The 17,014-nt window shown below is 41.7% G+C and overlaps 1 protein-coding gene across 3 annotated transcripts in view; it reads right to left on the bottom strand.

Moving 5' to 3' along the window:
- The window catches only part of LOC114876825 (serine/threonine-protein kinase 26), a 100,796-nt gene that overhangs the window by 58,731 nt on the left and 25,051 nt on the right, over window positions 1–17,014 (bottom strand). The window contains exons 1-2 of one of the 3 annotated variants that reach the window (XM_029188670.2): window positions 14,363–14,467; window positions 1,163–1,428 (exon numbers count right to left, since the gene is read on the bottom strand). The exons of 1 other annotated variant lie outside the window; for it this stretch is intronic. In XM_029188670.2, the coding sequence (XP_029044503.1) occupies window positions 1,163–1,399 (237 nt within the window). In that variant the 5' untranslated portion in view covers window positions 1,400–1,428; window positions 14,363–14,467. Of the gene's footprint in view, window positions 1–1,162; window positions 1,429–14,362; window positions 14,468–17,014 lie in introns of those variants that run through there. One more of the 3 variants, XM_029188669.2, reaches the window with a different exon arrangement.

Raw genomic sequence — 17,014 nt, 5'->3', positions numbered from 1 at the left:
CTTAATTGAAACAGGGACGATGATAAAGCGTTGGTAATTACGTGTCGTTTATTTTTCAAGCTAGGTTTAGGAAAACTTTAACGTATGCGGAGGAGGTGAACGTTATTACCCTGAAAGGGTTCGGAAAAATGGGTGGGAAGGTAGATAGAGGGTGTCAACGAATAGGGGAAAGAGGAATAAAATAAATTCGGTAGAGAGGAGGATATCAGCGTGGCAAGACGCTCGCGTTCGCATTCGCGTCAGCGAAATCGTCGCGATTTCATGGGATTTCCGCACCGACGAAGATAACTCTCCTTCGAGGCGCAAACGCGATTCCCCGTCGAGCGGAAAAATTTTTCTTCTGTCGACTTTAACCGTGCCGAAAGGAGCGAGCAGATTTTTCCCCTCCTCGGATCGATGATAAATCCTTCTAAACCTTGCCAAAAACGCGTCCCTTTTTCCATACCGCGAGGTTACGTGAAATTCGTTTCGTTAGTCGGGGTGAAAAATGACGAAATCGTTTGCGTAATATCGTTGGGAATCGGTAACAGGAAAATCGTGCTTGTTGCACGAAACGCCTGTAACCGATTGGACACGAACAGCCGTTCCATCACGGTTGGAAAAATTCATTTCACGCCGATTCAATGAGTGAATAATGGTTTTTAACGCGATTTCAAGTATTACCGGTTTCAAATGCGTTTTCCCCCGGTGCACGCTGTGCCCGCTTAATTGCAACTGTTCGCCAAGATTACTGTCACTTCGATTAATCGAACGGCTTTCGTTTCGGCCGCGGTGCAACAGGTGTATACAGGGTATTTATACATTAAATAACCTCATACAAAAACACGTTTCCTGCTTTTAGCGCCACGGCTGCGATCGTGAGAGTTTCCAGACTTTCACGGCTCGGTTTGGTTAATTAATTCTGATAATTAGTATCAGCCTTTGGGCACCTAATGAAACTACCTTGAGAACGTTAGCCTTTTAAACACGGAAGTCTGGAAAATTCTAAGCAGCCATTGATTTTATATCAATCTCGTATGTTTCATTCGAATCGCACGCGATATACGGAATCGAGGAAACAAATTAAAAATAACAAGCGACGTTTCTTTCAAACGTGTCCGATTAACATAATCCGAATGTATCGACATTCCAACGAAAGGTATTCGAAATATTCAACACTTACCGCTCTCGCGTTGAAGGTCTGATTCAAATTGGTGACGTTATTGTTGATGTGATTGTTGTTCAGGTTATTGGTTGTGCGGGTGGTATTGTTGTTGCTCGAATGATGGTTCGAGTGGTTCCCATTGTTGTGCTTGCTGTGCTTGTGCAATACCATAGCGACGAACATTTTCGCCCTTTTCGCCGACCGGTCGTCGGTGGTCAAACGATTAATCGTCCGTCCAGGGATCCGCAATTTCATTCGTCGCCGCGGTGCATAATTTGGATAAACTAAAACCCCAGAACAACATTGTAAACGTTGCGGAATCGTCCCGAGGGAACGAACGTACCCAGAGAAAAGTGGATGGATCAATTCTTCGTACAATTATCGTTGGAAAATTTTCGATAGATCTAAAGAGAATTAGAGCGAAATTCGCTCTGGAGCCAACCCTTTTTCGGCCATTTTCGATCAGACTGGAACTGGCAAAAAAAAAAAAAAAAATTTTTTTCGGCTATTCTTTGAGATTTTGACCCACTAAACATAATGGCACAAGAATTTTTTGGCCTGTACAAAAGTGACAGAAGGTCTAAATGCTATAGCCCCATTCTCGAGATTTTCAATCTTAGATACGGGTCGGCTAATAATTTACGGCAATCAGTTCGAATGATCCTCGTTAAAGCCGGGATCTGTGCTCGATGGAAAATTGAATCTCCAGAAAAACGATATTTCTTCGGAGGGTTGTCCTTATTCCCTACGATAAATCGTCGTTCGCGCACGCCCAGCTCGTTAATTTCCTACGCGACGAATCCAAGCTTCGTTTAATTAACGCCTAAGTTATACCTAGCGCGAGCAGATGCGATTATCTCGCGAGGATTCAACGCGGATCGGACGTCACCTGCTACCCTATCAGATGCATAATCAGCCGGATACCGTTGCATCCAGTTGGACAACTCGCGTCCGTCACGATTCGAACTCCGGTAACCTGCAATTCTCCCGATCCTCTTTTTACCGTTTCCTCGGGAATCGTACGGTGTTACACTCTCGCGTGCTCCTGGTATCATTTTGCACGTGTAAGCGTCGAGCACGTGAAGAATGCGCCGGCCGACGGCTCGTATCGATTCGTTATAAATAGTCGTGTGCACCGAACTGAGGTCTATCCCTTTCGAACTGAGAATATGTTTCAATCAACGATTGTTCGCTTGCATAACAATTCAGAAACGATGATACTATTTTGAGAATGGGTATTTGCATTGATCCTCTTAATTCTTTGGACGAAATTATTTAATACTTTGACACTTGAATTTATATAGGAATCCATCACTCATATTATTATTATAGGAATTCTTTGACTTACTTAATCAAAACTACTCGTGTAGTTTATGTAATTAAATATTGTAAAGATAATCGAAATTAATTTGATGCTTTTTCTTTATTTTAATTGAAGATTTATTTTTAAAAAATTATAGTAATTTCAATTATTAATATAATTGTTATCGTTGTAAAATAGTGATTAAAACAGAATAATGCTAAATTACTAATTAATCACGAATTAATTTCTACATTTAATTCTCCTTCTCCTAGGATATTTAAGTTAGAGAAATAGCCGTAAATGAGTAGACCGCAGTAACAATTTGAAATTTTTAACTTACAAATAGTGCCCTGGATACTGTGTACGAGTTCGTAAACCGCGAAAAAATGCACGCATTAATCCCTAAGTAAATTTATTAAATTTGGGTGTACTCGTATAGATAAGATTTGTGAAGACAAACAACGGGTTCAGCGTGGCAGTCAAAGTGTGTTAAAGAATTCAGAATTCTCCTTTTATTACCGTAATAATTTCATCTCGTAAGTCTGGAGAGAGTACGAAACGATCGTCATAGCATTTGACTGGCGATTACGAGCTTAGCAAACACCTGGCGTTCAGGATCATTTATTAGCACGTTGCAGGTTCGCCGACCTCTCGTTGCTTCGCGCAGTGTATCGCGATAACGGTTCAATTTTCCTTTTATCGCCAGTTCTAGATCTATTCGATAATGGTCAATTCGCGAATCGACCACGTCCGCGGCCATCGACGGAATTCCGCAAGACAATCGTCTCGTAACAGGTAGATGCTAAGGTGAATTGTGATAATTGGAGCTGCGTCACGGTAGCTCGGGATCGGACGCGACCCAATTTGATTACAAGGCAATGTACTAGCCGCAATTATTACCTCCAGGCTAACCACGTTAGGTCACCAGGCAGGACTGCAACCTGCTGCATCTACGATATCCATCGAATGGCGATCGCCTCGCCGACTCTCAATAACTATTCCAATTAACAGTAAACGCTGTGTTATTTCCGAGAATATGTAATGGCATTAGCTAATTGCAGTTAAACGGTGTTAATTACCGATTTCAATCAGTTTGTTATTCATTTTCCATCGAATTTATTGAACGTGCTGACACTTACATTGCACCTGTTCTTTTTTTATCCCGATCTCAGAGAACGTTGTCGACATAATTATCGAAGCACCAAAAACAACGGCATTAAGCAGAGATGCTGGTCGTTTTACGAGCTCTTTACAAAGCCGAGGGCCAAGGAACAGGTTCGTACGATCGTTTCGTGACGCAAAAATCCTGCCCGTCGTAAGTTAATTTCGAGTCCTGAATCCCGAAAGCATCGATTGCCCTGCGAATCTTGCCTTTTTACGATATCGCGTAAATTCTCACGAAATGCATTCGCGGTTGCAAACAATGTGGTAAAGGAATTTTTTATACAACGAAACCTTTTATCTTTTTTCTTTTTGTTTTCCTATCAACAGAATTGCTGCCTCGAAATCGGGAACTGAATTTACCTTTTAACCATCCGAATTCTTTTACCCCGAATCCTCGAATCTAATGGCAAAGAAGCTGCTCTCTGTTACTCTCCACGGAAGTGGAATTCGAGTGAAGTTGATTTCAATTGGCGAAGCCGTGCACAAAAGTCTCCAAGGGGAAACAGGATACGGTATTCTCTAAAATAAACTCGAGCAAGCTGGCTGGCAGCCGCAAGGACGATAGCAGAAAAGCTACCCACGGTAAATATTCCTGCACCGAGTCTTTTCCATCCCTTTTCCCGTCTATCCTGCGTTGTCTTCTCTTTCTCCGGCTTTCAATCCGTACTTTAAGCCACGCGGATTCACGCAAAATGGTCCACCAGGAGAAGCACTCTTGAATGCATGTCACTTTGCGGATCACGAGATATGTTCTTTGCTAGAGAAAGAGGAATCTCGACTTCATTTTCAGTAATTTGGGATTTTCAAATTTCTCCTACAAACTTCTACGAATTAAACCTTTCATTGTCAATTTTGATTAACAAAGAACCCTTTGCCGTATTATTTTCTCAGCATTTGCGACTGTCAAAGCTACTCACTGCTGTAATCTGGAGACAAATCAAGGAAATTGAAATATTATGCATACAGTGGGACACAAAAATATTCGGACACCGTTTAAAATAGAATACCTCATTTAAAATTGGACCAAATGAATAAGGTATTTTGGAAAGCTTTGTGATTTGTCGTTTTAAAGAATTACAATTTGTTGAAATTGTGAAGAGTAACTTTTTAACTTTTTATGTGAGCCTATAATGGAAATTTAAAATATGTCTTTCGTAAATTCAAATAAGTTATATCTATGTATGTTGAAAATTTAATCGAGATCGGTGAACGCATTTAAAAGTTATTAAAATTTCCAAAAGTCACGTTATTAGATGAAAAGTCGAGATTTCCGGAAATTTTAATTAGTTGTAACTTCTAAGTGCATTGGCCGATCTCGATGAAATTTTCAGCATACGCATAACAAACTTAAATTTACAAATGTCATATTTTAAATTTTCATTACAGGCTCAGATAAAAAAGTTAAAAAACTGTTTTTTATTATTTTTTTTAGCGATTTTGACAAATTGTAATTTTTTAAAACAACAAAAGTACATATCTTAGTAAATTAATTTGTATAGTTTCTCAATAAACCTCAAGTTATTTGCTCCAATTTTAAACTTCTATTCTATTTCAAACGGTGTCCGAATACTTCTGTAAGCTATTGTATGTATATTGTATTTAAAGATACCTGGCTGTGCAAATTCTAATTGAAATTGTACTTCAAATTGAATAAGAATACAGGTACGGTTTAGTTTTGTCACGTTAGACCTTGTCGAGGTGTTATGTGACTCGTATAGAGTAGAATGTGTGTGAATAATTATATTCAAAGAAACGGTAGAAGAACTATGTATAAGGCCATAATGCCTTCAAGACGGACGCATATGTGTCATATTCGCAGGCGTCCCCAAACCCTAATTAGTCAACGTATTTAGCTATAAAAGTGCCAGGAAAAGGAATCGGCTATTTCCCAATATCTTTAGAATGTGGAGTCTTCCATGACACACAATAATGCTTGCTTCAAAAGAACTATAAGGTGCGTCACGAGTGTGACTCGTCATTACATGACAAAGGGTTAACGAACTTAAAATTAAAAACAGGTATCTCCCAAAAATATACAGGTTGGTCACCGTTTCGAGGGAAATTCCAGCAGCCGGTGAATGGACCATTTGTGAAATATTTTCTTCCCGCCAGAGGCGACGAGGAAAAAGCAGACAAGAGTAGAATAGCAAAGAGCAGAGGAGAGCGATGAGAGAAGGGAGGAAAGAAGAACAGAAGGCAGCGGCAAACAAAAACTTAAAGTCCTCGTCGACGGCGCATTCTCCTGATGCACACCGGGGGTCATATTCCACCTGCTCTCGGAACCGTGCATCCAGTGTTACGTGTCCATTTACATAAGCCAACTTCTGTGTGCCGTGTAGAGGTACGTGTATGCGACATGTCCACGTCCGACACGGATGAGCCTCGTCTATCTACGCAGCCATCGTTACATATACGGTGTCCTACGATGGTCGAGCTGGTCAGGAAGCGGAAAAAACCGCGAACAGAAGAAGGGAAAACGAGAGTCGACGGTTTGCGATTCATCGTGGGGCCAAGGCAATAACTCGACGCGGTATTGAGCAACCTTGCCCGACGCTTTCGGAATAGTTGCCGGCGAGTTTGTTAAATCGATTCGCGAACACCATGATTTTTATCTGCTAATTAAACATTCCAACGATCTATCCTTTCTGTTTCCCTTAGCCGAGGAAGTTAAGATTACCGTCTGACCCCTGTGCATCAGGGGAGTTGGGTACTAAATTTTGATATACGGATATCATAGTGCTGTTGTTTAAGGGGGAACCTGATTTAGATCGCCGAAAATTGCACAATATTGGGCAATTGTTTTTTAATTTTAAATCTTTTTAGCTGTTTTATTGGGAATAAAAGCTTGTTAAAAAAAATTTTTTATTATAATATAATATAATCATGTTATATAATAGAAATTAGTTTACTTTACGAATTTACCTTCTATTTGAACTAAAAAAAATATTAGAAAGTCGAAAATTGACAAATTTATTCAATATTGAAGAGAAATTTCATTTTTTACTTAAAAGAAGTTGTTTAACATAACTTTTTATACAACGTTTTTAGTTTAAATAGAAGCTATACTAATAAGCATTAAAATCCGTTAATTACAAGCAGTTTCGAGAAAATCACGTTTAAAGTTTTCTTAAAACATACCTGCCTGTGAAAGTACTTCGAACTTTGGCAAAATATTTTCAGATGTGCCTACTATCGATTAATATGATTTCCAAAAAATTGTTTCTTTTTTCACCCTCTAAACCAGGTTCCCCCTGAACGGTCGGTCTAATCCGCGAGTTGCAGCTCGATCGATTACATAACGAGGTCAATTACGGAGCACTTTACGATGATACACCTTGCAGCATAACAGATCCAGCGGTAATGTTTCGTCGGTGAAAAACCTTGCATGCAGACCGCCGCGCCGACCGTTGCAGTTCCATGGCTACTCCACGGTCTCGTTATGCAATCGCCACTACGGTAATTCCAATTAATAGCTGGGGATAATTGATTTGCCAGCGGCGAATGCCACCGCTCCCTAATCGTACAAAAGGACCCGCAGAGCGTGTTGGAAACGAGGGAGAAATAAATTTTCATCAAATTAAAGCTGTTAATGAATATAATTAGCCACCTACGGGAAATAGAAATACCGTGACGTTCGATTGAATTCTTTTTCAAATCTGGCGCGATTTCCCATCAAAGTGGCTCGGAAAATCCTGTTCAAATAGACACCTTCCGCGCGAATCACGCGTGTTCCGTTAAGCGTTATGCACACTCGATACTCGACAAATTCGATTAACGCCAACGACCCGATGAACTCGGCAACAGTGAGCGAAAACGACGCTCTTGACCAGTTTGATGGTCAATCGAAACGTTTCATTTCCCTGCGACGATTTTATTATCCCGCCGGCAAATTTACACCGCTGCTTTCCGTCGATAATTTCGCGCGAGTAAATCTCGTACAGGTATCACGATTTATCGTATTAACGTAGGCACCTCTCGCGATGTCAAGGTTATCGGGAAACGATAGGATTATTAATTTATGCACGGATTAATAAATATTCGCGCACTTCATCATCCGATGCACCCGTTCTACATTAATTGCTTTTTCATGAAAATGATGTCTGCTTGTATGCGGTAACCATTCTACTCTAGTTTAAGGAGTTAGGTCACTAGAATTTTGAAAAAATCGAAATTTTTTTTGCTTAAAAGGTGCCTTGATGTCTTAAAAATGATATGGCATTTTTCAAACTGGGCGGACTCATAAATCGAACAAATCATTACCAATCGATTTGAAAATTTAATAGTATATTCAAAACTAAATTCTCTACCGAACTACGTAGGATTTTTTCATTATATTGCATAGTTCTTTTGTTATAAATAATCTTCTGGCGATTTTTTCTTGAAATTTTACATTTTCTCTTAGAAAATACGCCATTTATGCAAAAATCAATATATCAAAAAAATCCTACGTGGTTCGATAGCTGTTCTCATATATAATCGAAAATATTTTGGATTTTTATCCCAAGTTAAAAATTGCAGGAGCTGCTTGTCCAAAAATTAAAAATTAATTTTTAAAATTTATTAGTTGTAAAATGGAGGCATGCTTACAGAATTTAAAAAATTCCCAAAATATGCCTATTTTTTCTTGCTCTAGAGTGACCTAACCCCTTAATAAGCATTCGAGAAACAAAGGAACGCTGCAAGTTGAACGAACGTGACTACGATTAAAAGCGATCCAGAGCAGTGTCGTTTGCCTGGCACGATCGCGAATGGCAAGAGAGAATTCCGTTGCATTACACGGTTCCCAGTCTTTATGTGGCCGGATTACAGGACGCGGTGTGCTTTCGAACATGCCACTATGAACACGGCCTAATGGAACGTCCGAGATTAACGAGACCCGCCATCACCAGACCGAATCATGGTCTGTTTCGCTAATCCCCTGACTGAATCGGTGTACTTTTAATGATTTATCGTTCGCCTCGACGATGCGTCGACCGTTTGCCGGAAACAAAATCGTTCGAAAATAATCGCGTTTCACAAATTCCTGCATCTCGAATCGATAACGCGCGCGACGTATATATACGTCACCAGCGATACAGGATTATCCGGGTAACAAGTAACGATAGGATTGAAATTTTTCCTCGCGGCATCAAAGCGAACGACGAACAACTTATTCCCTGCGTTTCAACGATCGATGGACGGTAATTACGCAAGAGAGGAGGAAGAGACGAGGAAGAAAATCTTCTTTTCGTATTTGGAGTGACGTCTAAAGATCGTCCAACGGTTTAGAAGAAAATCCCATCGCGTGACGATTTACGAGCACCTTCGCGAGCCTTGTACCAGCTTGTGCTCTGCATTATTTAAATCAACCTCGATCTTAAGCGCAACCTGTCCCGCTCGATCGAACCTCCAAACAGACAGCGAGAATTTAATAAGAAATCGAGCAAGCAATCGTGAAAGTTCAGAACTAGTGGCGACTAACGGGTACCGGTTCGACTGCATTTTTCATTTTCTATGCCGCCAGCCAGACGAATTGATTCGCCATAGAAGAAGAACGGAACGATCGACGCCACGATCGCGAGCTGTTTACGGAGCGAGGCCGAACAACGCTGGGAAACGACACGGTTCGAATAATCGCGGGAAACGCGGGAGCGGATCGACGAGAAGTGCAAGGATCATCCCGTCGTGTCTCTGGACGAACCCTTAATCGATGCCGCTTTCGAGTCGAGCGACAACTTTAAATGAATCTGTCCCCGGCAAACAATACGCTTCCTCCCGTTGAGCCTCGTATCCGCGCGAACAGCCAAGTGTCCGCGAACGATTTCTATGCAGAGCAGTTTTCATGAATCCTATCGGCGCGCCGACCAGCCGGACACGTTTCACACAATGCACTTGCATCTGCAGTTCCCTCGAAAACCTTTCCTCCGTTTCCGTCCTCGAATCACTGTTTTTCTCTGAGCGACGTTTAAATTCTGCTTCAACGAACGTCCATTCCGAGCTGACATGTTCAATCATTTGCCTTTAAAAGGAGACGAGCCCCACTGCGTTTCAGTTTCTGTTATTTCGGAAAAAAAATAGTATTCATAGGAGAAAAATGCAGATTCCTAGGTTATTTTTAAAACGAGGCGTACGAGCTACGTGTTTGGATAGCAAAGCAATATTTTTAAGAAGCCTTTGATCTTACGCGTGCAAACAGTGACTGCATCGTCGTTTCCGTCTGGGAAGGAGTTTACAAACCGGAACTATAAATATGTAGCTTACCTCATCAGACTGTGGCTAATTTTTCAGGAGCATCGATGCAAAGGCCGGAGCAAATCGAAAATAAATACTATTACTGATATCGAGGATTACTATGGAGGCACTAGTGTACAGTGGGTAGCAAAAGTATTCAGAATACCTCATTTACAATTTCATCAAATGACTTGAGGTTTTTTGAAAAGTTATACAAATTAATTTACTGAGATATGTGCTTCTGTTGTTTTGAAACATTGCACTTTGTCGAAATCGCGAAAAAAATAGTAAAAGGCAATTTTTTGCCTGGAATGAAAATTTTAAATATGACATTTGTTAATTTAGGTGTGTTATGTAACTTAGAAGTTACAATTAAAATTAAAATCGCGACCTTTCATCTAAGAACGTGACTAATTATTTTCTTAGATGAAAGGTCGCGATTTTCGGAAATTTTAATTACTCGTAACTTCTAAGTGCATTGACCGATCTCACACATAACTTGTAATTTTTATTGTATATTAAAAATATAACTGTAAATGGTCTTTTTTCTGATTCTTTTATATGAGCCCTAAAATTAGAAAACAATGATTAGAATATAAAATGTAAATAATTTGAATAAATGTGAAATTTAGTAAAAATTTAAAAGTCTCCAGAATTAATTCCGCCAGTGTAGGTAGTTTAATCTGGTTGTAATAATTGAGAAGTAGTTGCGATGTTTTCGCTCTAACTATGTTTTCGATAATTCGACGTGCGCTGATGGGAAGCCGGAAATAACTAGCGTATCGGGATAGGACGTGTTTCGATAGTCGCGCAGTTGTCAGGTAATCCGAGGTATTCGCGAAATTCGGAATATTGGAGAAAGAGACTCGGTCTCTGGCATCTCTCACCTGCCAATCCGGCATCTAAAAATACGGGAGCACGTAGCCGTCGACGATCGATCATACCCGGCATCGCCTCGGACGTTCGTACAGGCAACCCTTTATGAACGAAACGAGCTGGGTTACAAACGTTTTTTTTTACGAACCGAGAATAGAAAATTCCTAAAGATAAACTTCGCAGGAAGTATTCCGGTAAATGAAATTCGCAACCGGTTGCATTTGCAACGATGCAGAAGAATATGCAACGAGGAGAGGAGAAATTTTCAAGAACAACCGGTACAAGTTGATTTCCAGGCAATTGCGGCTCGATTGCCATACACGAGAAGAGTTAATGGATCGCGTGCTTCTAATGGTCAAGAAAGTTCCACGCACGAAAAATACCGTGCCACGGTGGACGGGCACGCACGCGTCTTACAGAAAAATCAGATAACACCCACGCGTCCTGCATGAATTACTCGATACCGACGACATTATGAATCACACGAGAAAATTGCCTCGCACACGCGTGCCGTTAAAGCGTCCCTTGGATAATTTAATGCCGTTTCGATCAATTTTCCCCCGATGATAATCAACGATCCTGATCGAGTATCAGTTTCCACGCAACGCTACCCCGAGACTGAACTAATAAAAACGAACGTACGTACTTGCAACCCTTAAAAACTCGTCGACGTGGACCATGGTTAAAATGTTTTATAAAGGATCGGAACGGTAACATTCTCTAGTTATTAACATTAGTTGGCCCCTGGGTGAATTATAGTTGGCCGTGATATATCGTTCGAGCGACGGTTTTACTGCAGCGCGCTTTACGATCTCGTAAAATAACTCATAGCGTATTAAACCCGTGTAAATATTCTGAAGGTGGCACCGGCAGACTCGCGAACAGCATTGTGTTCCTTTCGTTAGTCGGCTCACTACCAAATTCGAAGGATAAATCCAGAATTCTGTCGCGCATCCGTGCGCTCTGTTAAACACGAATTTCCAAGGAAGAGCGAAACTTATTTCCCTCTACCAACGTAACCGAGGCTTTTCATGCTCTTGTAAACGTGGAATTCCCTAAAGAATTACGTTGAAAGGTTCCTCGAGAGGCAAACAACGCTCTATTTCGAGGATATTTCTTTTGTTTCCGCTACACGTTCCTCCTAACCCCAAGAAAAAGAACGGGCTAGGCCAGTGTTTCCCAACGTGGGACGCCCCATAGGGGGGCAATTTGATTGTAAGGGGGGCAATTCGAAGATCGCCTCGTACAGAGTTTAAGTTAACCGAGCTGGGTAAACGTGCATAATTACTAATAATTAAAATAATATAGAAAAATCTTTCATTAAAATTATTTCGTACTTGAATTTCGGTTCTCAATTATATGGTTTGAAAATTTACTTACTGTTTCCCCAACTATTTCCTAGTGATTTCTCTGAAAAACCTATCATTTAAGTTTCTTCAGTGAACAATTCAAGTTTTGAATATTAAAAATTATGTTTACGTTACATAGGGGATATAAGAATTTTAGAGGCTATACCAGTGTAACACTTTTGAAAAATCGATTTTTTTGCATTTTTTGAAAGTCTATACTCTAGAATATCATATTAAAATTTTAAGATCGAATCTCAAATAGTTTAGGAATGGCAGCGTTCTAAAGAGTAACTGCTATCATCTCAGAAACGCGTTTACCGCTGATGGGTCGCGTTTTTCTCAAAATAACACAAATTATTGCATCGACTCGAAACTTTTTCAGCGTGTTCAGTACATGTTTTATCATACCACGAACTAGGATTTTTTTGATTGGATGAAAAATATCAATTTGGCATTAAAAAAAACTACTATTTTTTTAGGATAAATTCCAAACTTTTCTTCAAAACTTCGCCATTTTGTCAAATTTTGATATTTTTTAAAAATCCTAGTTCATGGTACGGAGAATACCTTCTAGTTTAACAGCGTTTTTGTTACTTTTCATTGTAAGCACTCAGGCGGCTGCAATCACTGCAGCAGCAGAGCAACTTTTTTTTGGAGCCCTGGGAGATAGCACGTAAGTCGTTTGTTTTTTATTATTTTTGTACCAAAAAATTATTATAGATATATGATTTGTAAAACATTGGATGTAATATTTCTTTTAAAAAAAAATTCCCGAAAATCACCAAATTTTAGAGCGATCACACTGGCATAGCCCCTTAAGTTTCTTCAGTGAACAATTCAATTTTTGAATATTAAAAATTATGTTTACGTTACATAGAGGATATAAGAATTTTCGAAAGGCTTAAGTGGGGCATGGCTCAAAAAAGGTTGGGAAACGCTGGGCTAGGCGTTTCGCATCATCCAAAGTTCCTCCCCATAGACACCGTAAATCTTGCCGGGTAGGAGACACCCCCATAGGAGGCGACAAGACAAAGAACGGATCCTAGTAAGCCACTTTATCGGTACTATCTAAGCCTGCTATAACGTCACGTTACAAATTCTTACATTTCATTGAATGTTACACAAACAAAACGTTAAACGTCTCTGTTCCACGCTCGTGAAATTCTCGAAACTGTCGAGCGCGATTCGTGGAAAACTGATTCACGGCTAACGGGTGATGCAAGTAACGAGAATCGTAGAGCTCGAAAAAGGGAAAGCAAGAAAGAAACAGAGCGTCATCGCGGATCCTGACTTTTCTCGGTATCGAGAATGCGTCTGACGATCCGGTTCTCGTTTTCCACAATGGCGCCTCCGACGCGACACCATTGGAAACTCGTCCGTGAGAGCCCCGTCTGGCTCGCGTATCGGCTAAATATCACCGCGGGCAAGAGGGAAACCGATGCTCGTCAACAAGTTGGAAATTGGTATCGTTAGGTAGCAGGCAGGGAGGTCTGTTACGGGACACGGAACGGTGTTCACCGGTGTTTCGTGTCGGGCCCGTTGATCGGTACCCGGAGAAACAGCACTTTTCTCGCGACAGGAATCTATAAATAAACTCGATATCCCCGTTCCTTAACGATCACACCTCGACGGGGTGAATTTTTATTCGAGGGCGTCGCGTGTTGCCTCTGTATTTGCGTTAGCACGAGTACGCGGAACATTGTGTCTCATTTTCATCAAAAGCCACCGTCAGTGAACGGAACACGAAATTAAGCTTCCTGGAAGCCGATTTTCCACCGGCTTTCAGAAACTTCGTTGAATGATCGATCGTAATTAAGGTAAGTGATATACGAACGATGGGGAAACATTTGTAATAGCGATGTAGGATCGATTTAGATTGAAAAGTTTCGAGAAAACTCGTGTTATACTCGAATTTCTAGTTGTACCAGGGTGTCCGCATCGCTGACTCAACGATATAACCGTAACGTTACTACTATCTTTATGCTGTTTCCAGATTTGGCTAGCGAGCCAGCGAGTATCGTCGCATGATAGGGCGAGGGTGAATCTGGTGTAATAAAACGAGTAGAAATTTGCTTCGTTCTGACGCAAATGTTTTATACTATCGAATAATATAAATGTTTATTTTCTTTCGATCTTTCTTTCTTATCCATCCACTTATTCCCAACGCGATGTCAGTGGTTTTCCATTTAAGAAAACAAGGAGAGAAACGTAAAGGGAGGGTTGCCTTAATTGGACCAGTTTCTCCTCTACTTCCAACACTCGTCAGATATTTCATTACGGCCCAAATTCGGAAACCTTCCCGAGAATCGCGTTTACCTGTCAGCGGGAATCCAATCGCTGCCCACTCACCGGTGGCAACCCCCTCACGACCGATCAGTCGCACTTCACAACCACGGGGGTAGTGTTCTACGACGGGGGTTGTTCACGTATACGTGTTATCGGTGACAGTCGCGCGTCGACTGAAAGCTCCCTTACGAATTCGCGTAGGAACGACAACGGCGGCGCCACGACGCAACCCCTTACCAACCGACCAGCCAACCAACCAGCCGACGAACCATCCAGCTAGCCAGCCAGCCAGTGGTTCTCCCTTCCTCCCCGCAGTGTCGTCGCAACCCCTCCGTACAGGCTGAACGACCCCCACCAACGGAAGGATTGAAAACCACGCGGAGAGGGGTTGCGTGTATCGCCACGCGCCCGACAAACTGGAGGGGGTGTCTGCTCGTGGAATTACTTCGCCTGGCAAAAACTCACCCTCTCTCGGTCTCTGTCCCCCGCGCGCCTGATGTTCCCTTTCCCTCCGACGGTAGAAGGGAGGGTGGCAAGAGTTTAGGAGGAATATGACGAGGACGAAGAGCGAACAGGAGAGGAGGAGTCGGGGGTGTCAGAGGCCGATGTACCCCGATCTGAAGGTCGCGAGGCACAAAGCGGATAAATTGGAATTTCGGGGGTTGTTCCTGGCTTCGAAGCGAGTGATTTTCTTTTATTGCCGCGTCTGGATAGAACGGACGGCGAATGTTAAGGAACTTAATACCAATTAAAACGGTGGAAGCGGAAAGAACCTTGTCTCCGTTTCGTTTCTTTTCGAAGGAGAATAGAGATTGATAAGGGGGATCCGTGATACTGTTATTATCAGGAGACCGACGAGTTTTCGATGGAGAGGGGTTTAAGAAGCAAGGAAGGCCAATGCACTCCATTTACGAGCGCTCGCCAACGAACGGGACAGAGATAAATCGGGATTTCGGAATTGTTACCGATCCTATCCGACCGGAGGATTGTTTCCAGTGTTTAGGCTCGTTTCTCTTTCGAACTATAATTGGAAACTTGGGAATTGTTGGCGGATGGATTAATATTTAATCTTCGAGCCCCTGCCGTTCGACCAAGTGTTACCAGTGACTGGAATAAAAAGGATTCGATCCGTCTTTGTGCCTCAAAACGAATACACGATTTCGGATGAAATGTTAATCCTTTGCTAACTGCGAACTTCAACCTCCTACAATCACGAATATAAATAAACCGAAGGAAAGTTGGAAGTTTTCGTCTTCTTTTCCAACAGGGGAAGAAACTTCGAAAATAAGATGAGACGCGAAAGAACTGGAAGAGCAGGTCAATGTACCGTGGCGCGAAGGTCGTGGCGCCGACGCGAAAAAAATAAATTAAGATTCATCGGCCACGAAATCTTTCGGATTCCTGGCCGGATGAATCGAACAGAGGGTGGCGGGGTTGTAGATATTAGAAATCCATCCGTTCGTTCAATGACTGATAAGACGCGAAGCCAAGCGGAAAGCTTCAATTTTATCTTCATTTACACACGAATGGCGATCACTTTTATAGATCTCTTAAAAGACACGATTATTCCAATTTTTGCTAATCTTCCATAATTAATCGTCGATTCGAAGGATGTATATGAACGCCGATACTTCACTGTTTCTGCCTTATCGAGCGGAAAGAAAAAGGGACGAGTCTAAATACGTGCGCACAGAAATATTCAACTTCCAAGAAGAATTTAAATTTTAAATATGAAAGACTCGAGAATGAGTTTCGCAGCGCCGTTAGCGTTGAATTTATCGTTTCCAAATCTTTATGAATGCCCGGCAATATTTGACGATTTACCGGTCGGCAAGACCGCTTACCAAAGTGAAATTAAAAGCTGCCCCTCGCTTCTCAAGCTTTTTCCACAGATCACGGAAGACGTTGGACGCTCGCGGAGGCAGAAAATCATGAAACGTTAACTTCCGCAATCGAAACTTTCCCCTGAGTTTCGTTGACAGCTTGAAAATGGTGGACGACAATTTCGTAGGTAAAGTAAAAGCAACCTTTCGCGTTTTAAGTGAACTTTTTTCTCTCTCATTGCGTGGAGGAAGATAAATTAGAATCTGTCAGAGGGGAGGAAAATAATTTGGTTACCGCTGCTGTGTTTCTTTGCGAGAACGCGAACATTTCGGGTTGCGCCGTGGAAAGTTAATCGATATTATCATAGTCCGAACGAATTACAAGGAAAAATAAATCATCCGAATCGAAGCTATAAATCAACGGATCGTATAGCGATTGAAAAAAATATTTCTCGACTTACCTGCAAAGCTCCAGGATTAACGACCCGATCGTGGTTTTCACAAAAACCTCGTGGCACGATGCGAAAGTGCATTTCGAGAACATGAATATTCATCTGTGCTTGAAGCTCGAAGCCAAACGATGCATCTTCGATCAGGAGAATAGGAATTTCTGATCCGACGGACGAGTTCGCGAACGCGAGTGAAAAATAAGTTTCTGCCAGAAGGATTTCCAGGGGAGGATGCCGAACATTCAGACGCGCTCCGATCGAGAGGAGATTGGTGCAGGAACCCAAGGGAGAAACCGGTTCTCGAACGGTCTGAAGGATGTGTTGCGGTGCCCGAAGGAGGCAAGGAACTTCGACGGGAGCAAAACGGAACGAGCGGAAGATCGATCGCGTCCACGAATCCGGCGTATCGT

This window comes from Osmia bicornis, chromosome 14 (genome assembly GCF_907164935.1).
Source record: "Osmia bicornis bicornis chromosome 14, iOsmBic2.1, whole genome shotgun sequence".
Classification (NCBI taxonomy): Eukaryota; Metazoa; Arthropoda; class Insecta; order Hymenoptera; family Megachilidae; genus Osmia; species Osmia bicornis.
The sequence above is the reverse complement of the archived record's forward strand: the minus strand, read 5'-3'. Positions and strand labels throughout refer to the sequence as shown.